The sequence below is a fragment of the Aquarana catesbeiana genome, linkage group LG01 (assembly GCF_042186555.1).
Source record: "Aquarana catesbeiana isolate 2022-GZ linkage group LG01, ASM4218655v1, whole genome shotgun sequence".
NCBI classification, from domain to species: domain Eukaryota; kingdom Metazoa; phylum Chordata; class Amphibia; order Anura; family Ranidae; genus Aquarana; species Aquarana catesbeiana.
This window is the reverse complement of record NC_133324.1, coordinates 949646444-949663141: the sequence shown is the minus strand read 5'-3', so window position 1 is coordinate 949663141 and position 16698 is coordinate 949646444. Positions and strand designations below refer to the sequence as shown.

The 16698-nt window shown below is 45.2% G+C and overlaps 1 protein-coding gene across 1 annotated transcript in view; it reads left to right on the top strand.

Annotated features, from left to right (window-relative positions):
• LOC141121648 (von Willebrand factor A domain-containing protein 5A-like) overlaps window positions 1-16698 on the top strand; it is a 156889-nt gene that overhangs the window by 63148 nt on the left and 77043 nt on the right. Inside the window, exons 9-14 of the mRNA XM_073611327.1 lie at window positions 3231-3375; window positions 3694-3773; window positions 4975-5089; window positions 8778-8936; window positions 10025-10128; window positions 12372-12580. Coding sequence (XP_073467428.1) covers window positions 3231-3375; window positions 3694-3773; window positions 4975-5089; window positions 8778-8936; window positions 10025-10128; window positions 12372-12580 — 812 coding nt within the window. The remainder of the gene's footprint in view (window positions 1-3230; window positions 3376-3693; window positions 3774-4974; window positions 5090-8777; window positions 8937-10024; window positions 10129-12371; window positions 12581-16698) is intronic.

Genomic DNA, 16698 nt, shown 5'->3' with positions numbered 1-16698 from the left:
AAGCAGAGCTCCATGTGTTAGCAAAGCCTGTGAGCTATAAAAAGAGTGTATATTTATATAGATAGTCGAGATATAGAGAGCTTTTGGTTCTATTTGAAGGGCCAGAAGTTTGTTTTTACTTCGGCAGGTAAACCAATAAAGCATGCCAAGTTAATTTGATTGGCTGTTTTCAGCCTTCCAGCTTCTTGCTGAGGTAGCCATATTAACTTTCACACATGGAAGCAGACCAGGTGTCTCTAAGGATGCTGCATTTACAGCCCCGGACACTTGATGGGTCTGTGCAACTCACAGATTCCACCCTAGTTCTGGCCCAGTATAGCTGGGATTAATAATTCAACTTTAAGGACCCCAGAACGAGAAGAACAAGTGGTCCACAGGGGGCAACTTCTTATGAAACAGGACTTTGGAAAAGGTGATCATTTATGTCTGTCAGCCACTCTTTTCCCTCCAGCTTGACACATGGACCGTGTCATCAGTCACAAGCAGTTATGGCTGCCTTAGTAAATGAGCATGGGATAGAGCCAGGGTTCACCACAGTTGTTTTTATAACATACCACTTCTTGTTTTACCTGTTACCAAAGGTGTTACCAAAAGCTCAACATCCCTTCCAGAGATTACAAAAAAGATATATCCAGATGCCCAAGTCAGGATCTTACGAGTATGCATTTTGTCTGTATGGACATGTTTTTTGGATGTCCAGTGGCAAATGCTACTGCAAAGGCCACAGTAAAAAGTGTTATCAGAAGTAGTTTGTAAATATAGCGTGCAGAAAGTACAGAGAGTAACAAAAGAAATCATTTTTTATAGGAGAGTCCTTACTAGAAGTTTTGAGGTTTTATTTTTACACCCCCTACTGTCTACAATATAGCGGACAAAGTAAAGTAAGAAACTAGAAAACTTTTGCCTGAATGTTTTCTTAAATTTTATCAAGCCTCTAAGGGGATGTTGGACTCTCTCCCTATGAGATTTTGTTTGGGAGTGTGTTACTCACTTGCTTATATTTTGTCTCAGCAGCTGAAGTCCTCCATTCGGATCTCACGGAGAATGCTGATGATCTTTTAAGGTTTTTTACAAACTCATTTATGTGTTTTCTCCCTAATTCCAGATCCTAAAAGTTTGGAAGGATCTAAAACTAAAGCCAGGTGACTTTTGGATTGTTAAGAGACATTTATATATAAGGAAATGTTTGGAGACTCAATACAGCATCTATTTCATGTACAGTTTTTGCAAAACTTGAAGGAAAAGTCACCTGGATCCACACCAGACACTGCAAAAATGACTTAATTAAACAAATCTCTGTGTTTGATTTGTTTCCCTCTTGTGATCACAGTCTAGGGTACTTTTTGATTCAATTACTTTAATTGTAAGGGATATATATATTTGAAAAATAGTTTAGCCATGTTGAAGTCATATTTGTCTTTTGTACGTCTTCCATTTTATGTAGAATTGTCTGTGTTTACATATGCTGATAAGTCAGCATGTCCACAATTCAGCTAGAAGGCCATTCTGGCCACAGGAGTGTACAGCCAGTACTCTGTAAATATGTCTTATCAATCATTTGTTCTTCACAATGAAAAGTCATTTTGTAATGAAAAAGTTGCTCAGCTATTTTCTCCACAATGGAGTTTTTTTGCCTCTTTGGCCAGGACTACCTCTACCTAAGCGTGTGGAGGTTCCAGGTTAAAGGTGATAGCAGGTATGGTTAGTGATCAAAATATTGATCAAAAGAGGGGAGACTGTAATGGAAATTTGTAAGTTCTGTATATAATTGTATTGTATTTTCTATGTATTGCACTCTGCCCTCACTGTGCACACGGCACTAATAATGTTTTCAGTAAATGTTTACATTCTTTTGAGTCCTGATTAGAATTAGCCTGCCTATGTAACGCCCCTTGTTACCATAAACCTACAATTGTAATATTAATGTGATACCTACGTAATCATGTGTATAAAAACCTTCAATTGCGTCATAATAAAGCAGAACAGTAATTTGGAAAGATGCTGAGCGTATCTTTTGTGTCTGTTCCCTACTGCAGTAGATATTATTAATTTGGAACCACTAATCAATATGAGGATAGGAGTTGCCTATCATCAATTTAACCGAGTCAGATAGATTGATAGCAGAGCAGCCATTGGCTCCTGCTGCTGTCAATCAAATCCAATGACGCGGGCTGAGTCAGGCATTCTGTGTCTATGGATGCAAAAGCTGGACTCAGAAGCACGCCCGCACGGTAACCCCCAGGGACAGCGCTTCTCCTATGGGGTTTACGGATGCGGGGAGGAGCTATTAGCGCAGCGGGGAGACCCCAGAAGAGGTGGATCGGGGCCACTCTCTGCAAAAGGAACTGCACTGTTGAGGTAAGTATGACATGTTTGTTATTTTAAAAAAACAATAAAACGAGGATTTAAGGATCGGCTTCCACCTTTTCCTTTCAGGGCACATTGTACCAGATCAGTAAGACCTTCTTGGGCTTTTCTGCAACAGGTCACTGAATCCAGATTTTTAATTCTTCCACTCAGTCTTCTGTTAACATATTCTCTGCATTTTACCAGCTGAACGTTCAGGCCTCATCTGATGACAGCTTCAGCCATATTTTCCTTCAGGCTGCTCTTTGAGCTGCAGGCACTCCCTGCACTTCTTATTGACCTTTGGCTTGTTCATCGACTGTGCTTCTGCTTGATCCCACCTACTGCATTGGTTACCAGACCCCAGTTTGCTTACCCCCTGGTGGTGTGATCCTGAAGGCCATGACCTGGCGAAACCCATCAACACCATCAGGAGCTCTTTTGAAGACCGGTTGGTGCTTAGATGCCACGCCTTGGGTGAGCCTGCTTCACCCGCCAGGGGAACCTGCTTGTATATTATCTTGCTGGTTACTGTGTGAAACGTTTTACTGCTATATATACTGGCTTCCGAGCCTGATACCTGCCGTAACGATAGAATTATTGTACTGACCATAAAATCAATTTCTTGGAATTCATTGAGGGAACACAGGTCCCACCTCTCTGTGTCTGTCATCATGCTCTGGGTACTAGGGCTTGTTGGGAGCAGGAGGTTATACTGGGGAGTTTGTTTTTTGTTTAATGTCCTAATTCTCCTGTAGACAGCAGTATAACCCAACAGCCTCTAAATGCTTATGTCCCTCAATGAACTCCAAGAAATATATTTCACAGTAGGTGAAAAATTTGTATAACTGTATAATATGACCTTAATAAAAAATGTTTTCCAGGGAGAGTGTGGAGTACACACAGAAGTCCATGGAGGAGGCAGTGAAGAAAGTGAATGAAATGGATGCCAGCTTTGGAGGGACAGAAATTCTCCAACCCCTAAAGAAGATCTACCAAACAGCCGGGAGAGCCGAGCACCCCCGACAGGTCAGCGAGGCTGTAAAACATTTGGTAGACTAGCTACTGTTGAGTGTGAAGGACTCCTAAGTACTTGGGTTATGGAGTCAATGCGCTTATTAATTTCTTAAGTCTGACTTTGAGTTTTGACTTAAGTTCTCCTATAACATAACTTCAGTATACATTCTATTTAGAAAGGCAAAACAGTAAAAAAAAAGTTTAGGCAGTATTGATTACCTGTATTGCTCCATTATAACCATTTATACTTGCGGCATGCTGGATCTAATGTGATCTGTTCAGCTTTTCCTTGTTCTTTTGTATCTGATCCCCTCTCTCTCCTCTCTCCAGCTTTTTGTCTTCACAGACGGAGAAGTCGGGAACACAAAACAAGTGATTGACGAAGTTCAGAAAAATGCTCAGAAACATCGGTAATTATAAATATTCCATCCTTTTGTATGAATTAAACTCTGACCACTGAATCCAACCTCACTGTATAAGTAAATGGAGTCTAACCATCCTCCACCACATGCCTGTTTAAAAAGGACCTGAGAATTCTGCCACCTGCTGGCGAGACTTGATATTTAAGCTCCACTACTCAGCCGCATTTGTCTATTTATTTTTGTATGTAGGCATGATAGAGTTTTATTGTTTGGGTCAATTTTGTCTGAATTTAATTATATATTTATTTATCTGACAGACACACTCTGACTGTGCGCCTTCCTCCTTCCCTTCCCCCACACAGACACAAACCCAAACTCTACTAGCCCATCACTATGATAATCTGCTTCACTGGCTGATAGAAATGTGCAAAAGGCTTAAGGTGGCAGGAAACATAAGGTGCCAATAGATGGATTGAAATTTGTCAGTTTCAGCAGGCCCCAGCCAAATTTCATTCCATGTGTATCCACTGCCGCTCAACAGAAGTCGATCTATTAATCGGCATCTGCTGAAGGGACCTGTTGGATAAAAGCCACTCGATCAGCAGCTGCAGCCAATGGCTGCAGCACTGATCTGTGTATTTACACAGTGAAGGAGTCCCCCTGCCAGTGCCGGGAGAAGTTTGCTCAGTGCCCATGGCAAGGATACAGAACTGTGCCCCCCTCCTTACACATGCCGTAGAATATGTGTACCACCTTGTGCCCATTTTTTGCCCCGTTGCTTTGGCTGTCCATGATTGGCAAAGAGTGTGCATTAACCATGCATGCCCAATCAATTGCTTTTTTTGTGGCTGGAAGGTAGCTGCACATATTTCGTATCAGCCGTGGGTGAATGGGGTGGAAAGTGTGCATGTTGGAACACAGTGTGTCAACAGTGGTTGTCACAGCAGACATAAGTCTGTGACCTCAGATATGGAGCTTGCATGTGGTGAGGGGGCGCCCTGCTTCTGCGCCTTGGGTGACTGTTCCTCCTGCCCACCCCTTGTCCCAGCACGCCCCCCCCCCCCCGTTTTCAGAACATGATAACACAGTGCGGGGGATTCCCCCATCCACCCTTAATGTGTGAATGGAGGAGCTGGTTCCATTTTTTTCATTCAGCCCCCTATGTCATGTATGGCCAGCTTAAAGGACCATCAGAAAATGCTGAATCTTTGCTTATCAAGACAGGGATTTTTTTTACACCCCTTTAAAGGTGTTTTACATTTGGGATCGGTGAAGGAGCCTCCACATCCCTCATTAAAGGCATGGCCCGGGCAGGAAGTGGAGTCTTTGAGTTTATCACCGGCAAGGACCGCATGCAAACCAAGGTAAGAGTACACTGGAGACCTGTAAATGCAGTGTATAATTAAAATAGAACTATAGGCAAAACTTTTGTTCTCATTTTGTATAAGGGAGGGTTAAAACAGCTGTCCCATTGTGGAGATTTCCCTTTGTAGCACCCTAGACCAGTAGATAGTTGCTAGTAAGGTATTTTTACTAGGTTATTCCAGCACAGGCAAATTTAGGCAGGCCTATGCTCCAAGCTAGGCCTGTCTTTTTTAATCTGGGGGCTGGGAGCGGTCAGTGTAGCAGTGGGTGTGACCACCTGTGCTCTAGCTCTGAGGCGCCTCCCCTGTTTCCAGAGAGAAGGTTCTGGAGAAGGGGCTGGGCCTAGAACTGGAGAGGCAGGCAGCTTGTGTGTGAGCCCTGACCAATCCCCAACCGAGATTGGCAGGGGGCAGGCCTCATATATAAGCTGAGGTGATATTCCACTCAAGAGAGAAGTCATAGTTACGTAGTAGGTGAGGTTGAAAAAAGACACAAGTCCATCAAGTCCAACCTTTGTGTGGTTATGTGTCAGTATTACATTGTATATCCCTGTATGTTGCGGTCATTCAGGTGCTTATCTAATAGTTTCTTGAAGCTATTGATGCTCCCTGCTGAGACCACCGCCTGTGGAAGGGAATTCCACATCCTTGCCGCTCTTACAGTAAAGAACCCTCTACGTAGTTTAAGGTTAAACCCCTTTTCTTCTAATTTTAATGAGTGGCCACGAGTCTTGTTAAACTTTCTTCTGCGAATAAGTTGTATTTCTATTGTAGGGTCACCGGTACGGTATTTGTATATTGAAATGATATCCCCTCTCAAGCGTCTCTTCTCCAGAGAGAATAAGTTCAGTGCTCGCAACCTTTCCTCATAACTAAGATCCTCCAGACCCTTTATTAGCTTTGTTGCCCTTCTTTGTACTCGCTCCAATTCCAGTACATCCTTCCTGAGGACTGGTGCCCAGAACTGGACAGCATACTCTAGGTGCGGCCAGACCAGAGTCTTGTAGAGTGACAGGATTATCGTTTTATCTCTGGAGTTGATCCCCTCTTTAATGCATGCCAATATTCTGTTTGCTTTGTTAGCAGCAGCTTGGCATTGCATGCCATTGCTGAGCCTATCATCTACTAGGACCCCCAGGTCCTTTTCCATCCTAGATTCCCCCAGGGGTTTTCCCCCCAGTGTACAGATTGCATTCATATTTTACATTGCATTATTTTACATTTTTCTAAATTGAACCTCATTTGCCATGTAGTTGCCCACCCCATTAATTTGTTCAGATCTTTTTGCAAGGTTTCCACATCCTGCGGAGAAGTTATTGCCCTGCTTAGCTTAGTATCGTCCGCAAATACAGAGATTGAACTGTTTATCCCATCCTCCAGGTCGTTTATGAACAAATTAAATAGGATTGGTCCCAGCACAGAACCCTGGGGAACCCCACTACCCACCCCTGACCATTCCGAGTACTCCCCATTTATCCACACCCTCTGAACTCGCCCTTGTAGCCAGTTTTCAATCCATGTACTCACCCTATGGTCCATGGCAACGGACCTTAATTTGTACAGTAACTGTTTAGGGGGAACTGTGTCAAATGCTTTTGCAAAATCCAGATACATCACGTCTATGGGCCTTCCTTTATCTAGATGGCAACTCACCTTCTCATAGAAGGTTAGTAGATTGGTTTGTCAAGAACGATTCTTCATGAATCCATGCTGATTACTGCTAATGATACCGTTCTCATTACTAAAATCTTGTATATAGTCCCTTATCATCCTCTCCAAGAGTTTACATACTATTGATGTTAGGCTAACTGGTCTGTAATTCCCAGGGATGTATTTTGGGCCCTTTTGAAAAATTCAACAGTCTGCATGGAGATGCAGGAGGAAACTAATACTAAATCCTATATGCACATTATATCTTCTGGCTCTAACTTTATTCAAAGTGTACTCAAATCCTTAAATATGATGGCAAAGACTTACCCTATGGGCATCCCATATTCCTAGCCCTATCCAACTTTTACCCCCCAATAAAACATCAAAAACATAACTAGCAAAAGACTGTTCATTCTCTGGAAAGGATGTATGAAGTCTGGCAGTGGGGTGATTTGGCGGATTGTTTGTTACTAGCTGCAACATCATGGCTACACCTTCATTTGCTAGCCAAACAGGAAGTGAGAGGAAATCCTTTACAAATTAAGGGAATCCTTTGAGGACCCCAGGTCACCAGAACTGCAGTAGTGTCTCTATTGGAAGATTCCCCCTCTTACTTTCCTGGGGACAACCCAAAAATTGGGATTTTCTTTTACTTTCAGTTTCAATGACAATGGTAAACAGGACAAATAGAGAGGGCGAATCTCCCTGACAGGGGTTCTAATCCATCCAACAAAAAAAAAATTTTGCCTTGAGTATTTTTATTAATACAAAATAGAATGAATCTTCTAATTGCAAAAGCAGGCAACTTGAAAATTTAACAAATATTCAAAGCCTTCCTCGTTCTATTTATAATAATATAAAAAGTTTGGGATGGTTTAAAGCAGGAGGGCTAGGAGAAAGGATAAGCGAATCTGCTGGGGTTCATTTCAGAAAGTCATCAATGCAGACCGGTGTAGCAGCGCTGCTCCCTTCCTTCAATCCCCAGCTCCACCCAGTGCTCAGACTATAAGGCTGCCAATGCCTCTGTATAATGTGAACCACTGAAGGGACAGGAGGCACTCTGGTAAACGTCAAATGGTAATATACTTTATTGAAATTACACGAAGCAGCTGTAAAACATCCAATGAGTTTCGGCTGTTAGGCCTTAATCATGGCTCATGATAAAGGCCTGGTGGCTGAAACGCGCTGGCTGTTTTACAGCTGTTTCATGTAACTTCAATAAAGGATATTACCATTTGACGTTTACCAGAGTGCTTCCCGTCCCTTCAGTGGTTCAAAGTTCAGACAAGATTATTTGAATTCTGCTTAAAGTATGTGAAATCCTAACTTGGCATCGAAGCTCGAACCCCAATGAATTCTTTGACGGATTTTGTTGTTTTGGCCATGTTCAAGACTAATATGAAAGCTATTGTCAGAAAAAGGGAAGGAGGAGCTGGGCACTGCCATGGGAGAAATGTACCAAAAGTTTACAAAAAATAATGTACACTGGGGAGAGGGCCTTTTCATTAGACTTTGAGGGCAACGCTCAAAACACATAAAACCATTAAATAATATAAGGCATTGGGGAATGCCTTAAAGTGATAAATGGTGTTTTTGAAACAAAAATTATTACACAGCAGTATGACAATTTTAAACAGCAAGGATAGGCCCAAATTTACAAGTGACAAATAGCACAGGCTGGGGCTTTACCACAAGAATTAGGTTTCTGCAGAGGATACAGCAGTGTTAGTCTAACTACATTACAGGAAGAAATAAATTAGCCTTAAGAGCTTTTGTACACCTGCACCTACCCCCAGCCAACCAACTTTCTGTATGGACACCCCAGCAATAGGGAAGTATGCCATCATATTGTGGGGGTAGGAGAGTTAGTCACAGGCTGGGGCAAGTCTAGGAGGACCTGGGTTCAAAGGAAGTGGGTTGAATGATGTTGGCCATCAGACAAAAAAAGTACTGCGGAAAAATATAGATTTTTTTTTTCTTTTGCTCAAGTTCTAATTTAAACATATTTATTTCTGTTTCATTTTACTAACCACTCAAGGTTCTTCGGGCACTCAAATGCTCCTTACAGCCCACTGTGAAGGATGTCTCTCTCACATGGACCCTTCCTTCTGGTGTGGAAGCCACCGTCCTGTCCAAGGTCCCTACTGCAATCTTCCAGGGTCAAAGATCTATTATCTACGCTCAGCTGAAGGGAAAGGTCTGTGAGCCCGGGGAGGATTGTGTTTTGTGTGTTACATCAGATTCAAAGCTAGGGTAGGATGAGATATAGGAGAAATTAGGAGATCTCAAGACTTAGGACTTAGACTGGGGCAGATGGACACGGGTATATTTCAAAATCAATATAGGCTTTGCTGATGGTACAAAAATACCAAACAAGAGTTTAAGGTGAGGGTAGGTAGTCACTTTTTTGAGTCACCACCAATAGACTGTCAGAGCTCTGTTCTCCTCATGAGGGTAGGTAAGTAGAGTCACCGATAATAGACTGGCAGAGCTCTGGTCTCCTCATGATGGTAGGTAGGTAGAGTCGCCACTAATAGATTGGCAGAGCTCTGGTCTCTTCATTAAGGTAGGTAGGTAGAGTAACCACCAATAGACTGGCAGAGCTCTGGTCTCCTCATGGGGGTAGATAGGTAGAGTCACCACCAACAGATTGGCAGAGCTCTGGTCTCCTCATGAGCGTGGGTAGAATTTATTTTTAATAAACATGCAACATGGAAGCGGTGTGTTTCAATGTCACAAAAAAAACCACAAAGTAGAGGAGCGTCTCAGAATCTTTGAAAGTAATGTTTTGGGTTCTGGAACTGGGGGCTTTGTAGAGCTTTGAGTGGGAAAAACATCCACTCCTAGGTAACATCTTACCTGGTAACCAGACCCCGTTGTTAGTGCTGTGCACAAGCCTTTATATAAAATGTGAGCAACTGACTCTCCTTTCTTTGTCACACTTTGCTGTGGGAGTTTGCTGCTGGATACAAAAGGTACAAGAGTTGCCTGTTTTCGGCAATAAACTAGAAGGTACCATGTTAGTCTGAAACTGATCTAAGTTCAGTTTAGTTTAGTGTTCTCTTTGTACCAGCTGTATAAAGCCCTGCTGTCTTGATGAACAGGACTGTTCCTAAAAAACGGTGTTATATTGTTGAATGGTGATTTCAGCTACATATATTTTACTAGGTGTTTCTTGACTTTAGTAAATACTAACACCCCTTTACACAGTACAGTATCCCTTACATATAATAACTTAGCATTTAATTTAGTTTGTAATTTACACTTTGTCTAAATATTTCCTAGGTGGAGAATGAAGCTGACGGTCAGGTCTGTCTGCAGTACAAGTTTAAAGATGAAATGATAAAGAATGATCTTCGTTTCCCGCTGAAGGTGCAGAACGCAGAAAGGTTAGTATTTAGTATCTAAAACATCCCAAATTAATGACAAACATGCCCTATGTTATATTTTTACAGTCAACACTAATGGGGTGTACACACAGTCAGACTTTTCGGCTACTAAAGTCCAACGGACCAAATCCGGTGGACAATTCGATCGTGTGGGGGCTTCCCCAGACTTTCAGCGGACTTTTCCAGTCACAAATCTGACGGACTTTAGATTTGGAACATGCTTCAAATCTTTATGTCGTAACTCCGCCGGACCCAGAAATCTGCTCGTCTGTATGCTAGTCCGACGGACAAAAACCCACGCTAGGGCAGCTATTGGCTACTGGCTATCAACTTCCTTATTTTAGTCCGGTGTACGTCATCATGTACGAATCCATCGGACTTTTGTGTGATCGCATGTAGGCAAGTCCGTTCGTTAGAAAGTCCGCCGCAAGTCCCCCAAAAGTCCATCGAAAGTTTGTCGGACGGGCTGTCGGACTTTTGAAGCCGAAAAGTCCGACCGTGTGTACGCCCCATAAGAGACTTTCGAAGCTCTGGTCTCCTCATGTACTGTGTTTCTTCTCTTACCCACCACCCACAGACTAGCAGAGCTCTGGTCTCCTCATGTACTATGTCTCTTTTCTTACCCACCACCCACAGACTAGCAGAGCTCTGGCCTCCCCATTTACCATGTCTCTCCTCTTACTCACCACCCATAGACTGGTGAAGCTCTGGTCTCCTCATGTACCATGTCTCTCCTCTTACCCACCACCCACAGACTAGCAGAGCTCTGGTCACCTCATGTACCGTGTCTCTCCTCTTACCCACCATCCACAGACTAGTAGAGCTCTGGTCTCCTCATGTACCGTGTCTCTCCTCTTACCCACCACCCACAAACTAGCAGAGCTCTGGTCTCCTCATGTACCATGTCTCTCCTCTTACCCACCACCCACAGACTAGTAGAGCTCTGGTTTCCTCATGTACTGTGTCTCTCCTCTTACCCACCACCCACAGACTAGCAGAGCTCTAGTCTCCTCATGTACTGTGTCTCTCCTCTTACCCACCACCCACAGACTAGCAGAGCTCTAGTCTCCTCATGTACTGTGTCTCTCCTCTTACCCACCACCCACAGACTAACAGAGCTCTGGTCTCCTCATGTACCATGTCTCTCCTCTCACCCACCACCCATAGACTGGCAGAGCTCTGGTCACCTCATGTACCATGTCTCTCCTCTTACCCACCACCCATAGACTGGCAGAGCTCTGGTCTCCTTATGTACAGTGTCTCTTCTTTTACTCTGGTTTCCTAAGACCCTGCCTATCTTCTTTTAGACCCATTATCCACAAATTGGCAGAGCTTTGGTCTAGTCTCAAACACTATCCACAGACTGGCAAAGCTCTGGCATGCTCATGCACTGTCTATCTACTTTTAGTACAAACAAATGGCAACCACCCCAACCTACAACTGGCCTTTACAGCAAGGAGCACATGGAAGGGCGACACATGTCAAAGAACAACAAAGAAAAATTCCCAGCTCACTCACCATCCAGTCTGCAACAAACCGAATGTTAAAACCAAAAGTTTAGATTTCATACATTTGCAAATATGTGCGTAAGCTGCAGGGCCACTTCACGGCACCCTAGTTTGCTGCAGTCCTAACTCTATACATTTTGAGAGTCTCCTGATTTGGAGCACATACTGTGTATGTGTGTATATATATATATAATGGATAGACTGAGGGCAGGTGTTCCTTGAGGGAGACCACCCTTAAAACTACAGGGATGCACTGGACACCCAGCAATAGCAGAGTGGCAGTGAAGGTATCCATTGTGTCCCCTAACCAGTAAACCAACAGTACAAACAAATAGCAACCGCCCCAACCTACAGTATAACCAGTCAGTTTTAGGCCCACCATCCACAGACCAGCAAAGCTCAGGTTTACTCATGCCCTTTCTATCTTCTCTCGCCGAATATCCACAGACTGTCAGAAATCTAGTGTCCTTGTACACTGTGTAGCTTCTTTCAGGCCCACCATCTACAGGCTGGCAGATGTCTGATATCCTCATGCACTGTCCATCTTCTCTCACCCACCATCCACAGACTGCCTTAGCCCTGGTCTTCTCATACACTGTCTGTCCTCTTCCAGGCCCACCATTCACCGACTGGCAGACCTCTGGTCTCCTCATGCACTGTCTTTCCTCCTCCAGGCCCACCATTCACAGACTGGCAGAGCTCTGGTCTCCTCATGCACTGTTTATCTTTTTTCAGGCCCACCATCCACAGACTGGCATCCAAAGCTCTGATCTCTGAATTGGAACAAGGAACAGAGTCTCAGTCTGAAGAAGTGAAGAAGAAGATCTTGGAGACCAGTCTGCAGTCTGGTGTTGTCTCCTCTCTCACAGCCTATGTAGCCATCAACAAGGACACCAAGACACGCGTGGAGGGTCCTCCCGTGCACAGGGATACCCCAGCTCCAGGTATGACGTTGTCATATTTGAATGCAGCAGACAAATCCTTAATGGCAATAACAACTTATGTTTGCAAAGGCATCAAATAGTTACTTCTACTTGAGTTAGTTGTCAGCTGTGACCATGGCAGATCTTTGTAATTACAGTCATCCAAAGAATATATTTTCTAAAAACTGATACCATTTGGCGTACCATAACCATGTCATGGAGTTTTGGGGTTATCAGTGGAAGGTAAACTCTGTTCTAACTAATCTGTACCGCTATATACTTGTCTGCAGCGATCGATCTTATTCCAGGTTTATAAATTCAGATATTGTTGATGCAGAGTGTGACAGCCAATTTATATGAATTACTCCTCAAATAATACTTTCTGTTGTTACTCACTGACTTTCCTCCTGACTAGGGATGAGCTTGGGTTCGACTCGAACATTGGCTGTTCGGTCGTTCGCCGAATTCCGAACGTTATGGGCCGTTCACGCCAAAATCATGTGGCGCGTCACGGCCCATAATTCACTGCGGCATCGCAGTGCATTGCTGGCTGATGATTGGCTAAGCATGCACTATGACCCGCATGCTTGGCCAATCACAGCGCCGTCGGTAGAGAGAGCTGTAATTGGCCAAAGCCAGGGTGGCTTTGGCCAATTATGGCTCAGGGGGTTTAGAACACGCCCCACACTATATAAGGCCGCCTGCATGACGGCCCTGTGTAGTGTGTGTTCCGGAGCTGAGATACATAGATAGACAGAGAGACAGTGTCATTTAATTTGAGTTAGCTAGATTAGGCAGAACAATCAGTGAGTTAGCTGCACTTACAGTGTATTGTGTATATATATATGCATCCCAGGTGTTGCATATATATATATATATATACACTGTATTCAGTTTAGCTAGATCCGTTCCTGTTATCTTCCTACTGACAGGCAGGCTTGTCTTGTTACAGTATATACAGCTACCTGAAGAAAATTGCTGGTGTTCTTTTGATCCTATTAGTACCACAGTCAGGCAGCTAGACTATTTACAGTTAGTGTAGTGCGTCCTGCTCACAGTGTTCAGCTAAAACTACAAGTTAGTGTAGTGAGACCTCTGCACAGTGTTCATCTAAAGCTTCAAGTTAGTGTAGTGCGTCCCGCTCACAGTGTTCAGCTAAAACTACAAGTTATTTTTTGCGAGCTCTGCACAGTGTTCATCTAAAGCTACAAGTTAGTGTAGTGCGTCCTGCTCACAGTGTTCAGCTAAAACTACAAGTTAGTGTAGTGAGACCTCTGCACAGTGTTCATCTAAAACTACAAGTTAGTGTGGTGCGTCCTCCTCACAGTGTTCAGCTAAACCTACAAGTTATTTTTTTGCGAGCTCTGCACAGTGTTCACCTAAAGCTACCTGTAGAAGGTTGGTGGTGTTTTCCTGATCCTATCACTACCGCAGGCAGCTAAATAAGCTACAAGTTATTTTTTTGCGAGCTCTGCACAGTGTTCACCTAAAGCTACCTGTAGAAGTTTGGTGGTGTTCTCATACTACAGGCAGGCAGTTGATTTTGCTACCTGCAGTATCAGTACATATATATATATATATATATATATATATATATATATATATACATATATATCCCAGCTTAGTGCAGCTACAGGCCATTAGTATGTCTGGAAGGCCAAGAAGGAGAGGCAGACAGTCACAAGCCAATAAAAGAGGGCAAGCAGGCTCTGTGTCTAGTGCTGGTCGTGGAGACGGTGCATCCTCATCAGCACGTGGCCGTGGGACACGCTTGGCCTTTTTTTCGGCAGCTGCCTGTGTTGAGCCGCAACATGCGGAAGACTTGGTTGAGTGGATGACCAAGCCGTCCTCATCCTCCTCATCCTCTCTCACCCATGCTCAGGGTACTTTGTCTGGCAAAGCAGCGGCCTCTTCCCTCGGCTCAATGTCATCAGTGACTCCTTCCCTAGCCCCACCATGTCCTCCTGAGGAGTCCCTCGAACTGTTTGACCACAGTGTTGGGTACATGCTCCAGGAGGATGCCCAGCGTTTGGAAGGCTCTGATGATGATACTGAGCTCGATGAAGGCAGTAACATGAGCACGGACAGAGGGGGTGCCCAAGAAGGACAGCAATCTGGCAGTCATGCTCCCCCTGCTGCAGCATACTGCCAGGTTTGCTCCAGTGATGAGGAGGGAGGGGATGATGAGGTCACTGACTCAACGTGGGTACCTGATAGGAGAGAGGAGGAGGAGGCGGCACATCAGCAACGAGGCAGGATGCCCTCCGGGGGCCAGCCTAAGGGCAGCACACTGACTGCATCACACCCCAAAGCTCCACATGTGCAGGGCACTGCAGTCTCTGCGCGTTATTCAAAAAGTTCTTTGGTGTGGGCCTTTTTTGAGACGAGTGCATCAGATTGCACCGCTGCTATTTGCAACATATATCTCAAGCGTATCTCGCGTGGCCAAAACATCTCCTGCTTGGGTACCACATGCTTGACCAGACATATGTTGACCTGCCATGCAGTTCGTTGGCAAGCGTATCTAAAAGACCCACACCAAAGAACAAAGAGGACCTCTCCTTGCTCCTCATCAGCTGAGATCTCCAACCCCACTATACCTTCAGTCCTCTCTGAGACCTGCACTGAGAGGAATGAAGGTGTAGAATTAAGTGTGTCACAGCCAAGTACTTGTGGGCAATCTGCTTTCGGTACACCGACGTCAGATTGTACCAGGCAAATTTCCCTGCCCCAGCTGCTGCACCGCCGAAAGAAGTTTGCTCCCAGCCATCCACATGCCCAGCGGTTGAATGCTAGCTTGGCAAAATTGCTAGCACTTCAACTGCTGCCTTTTCAGTTGGTAGACTCTGCCCCCTTCCGTGAGTTTGTGGAATGTGCGGTTCCTCAGTGGCAGGTACCCAAATGCCACTTTTTCTCACGGAAGGCGATTCCGGCTCTCTACTGGCATGTGGGAGGCAATGTCCATGCCTCGCTGGACAGGGCGGTCAGCGGTAAGGTGCATATTACCGCTGACTCATGGTCCAGCAGGCATGGACAGGGATGTTACCTAAGTTTCACGGCGCATTGGGTGACTCTGCTGGCAGCTGGGAAGGATGCAGGACAAGGTGCAGTAGTGTTGGAGGTTGTTCCGCTACCACGCCTCCAAAATGCCACTAGTAATGATTGTGACACACCTCTCTCCTCCACCCCCTCCTCTTCTTCTTCCTCCATGGCCTCTTCCTGTGCTTTGTCCTCAGAACCAGCGGTGCTCTGTAGCCGATCAAGGGGCTACGCAAGTACGCAGGCCAAAAGATGCCATGTGGTGCTTGAGCTGGTGTGCTTGGGGGACAGGAGCCACACTGAGGCAGAGGTTCTGTCAGCTCTGCAGGGGCAGGTTCAGAGGTGGTTGACGCCACTCCAACTTAAGGCAGGAATGGTGGTTTGCGACAATGGCACCAACCTCCTCTCTGCCCTCCGACAGGGACAAATGACCCATGTGCCCTGTTTGGCTCACGTCCTTAACTTGGTGGTGCAGCGGTTCTTGGGCAGGTACCCAGGCTTACAGGATGTCCTGAGGCAGGCCAGGAAAGTCTGTGTGCATTTCCGCCGGTCATATAATGCCAGTGCTCAGCTGGCAGACCTCCAAAAGGAGTTTAACCTGCCCAAGAACCGCCTAATCTGTGACATGCCCACCAGGTGGAACTCAACGTTGGCCATGCTGCAGCGGCTGCACACGCAGCACAGGACCATCAATGAGTACCTGTGCGACTATGGCACAGGACAGGGTCAGGGGAGCTTGTTTTTTTTTCCCCACGCCAGTGGGCCATGATCAGGGATGCATGCACTATCCTGTCACCATTTGAGGAGGCCACGAGGATGGTGAGCAGTGACAGTGCATGCGTCAGTGACACTGTCCCCCTTGTCCACCTGTTGGAGCACACGCTGCATGGAATAATGGACAGGGCACTTGAGGCAGAACAGAGGCAGGAAGAGGAGGACTTCCTTAGCTCTCAAGGCCCCCTTTATCCAGACAGTGTTCCTGCGTGCCCGCCGATCACACAGGGAGAGGACGAGGAGGAGGAGGAGGAGGAAGATTGTGTCAGTATGGAGGTGGAGCCTGGCACTCAGCATCAGCAGCAGTCTTTAAGGGATCAGTCCCA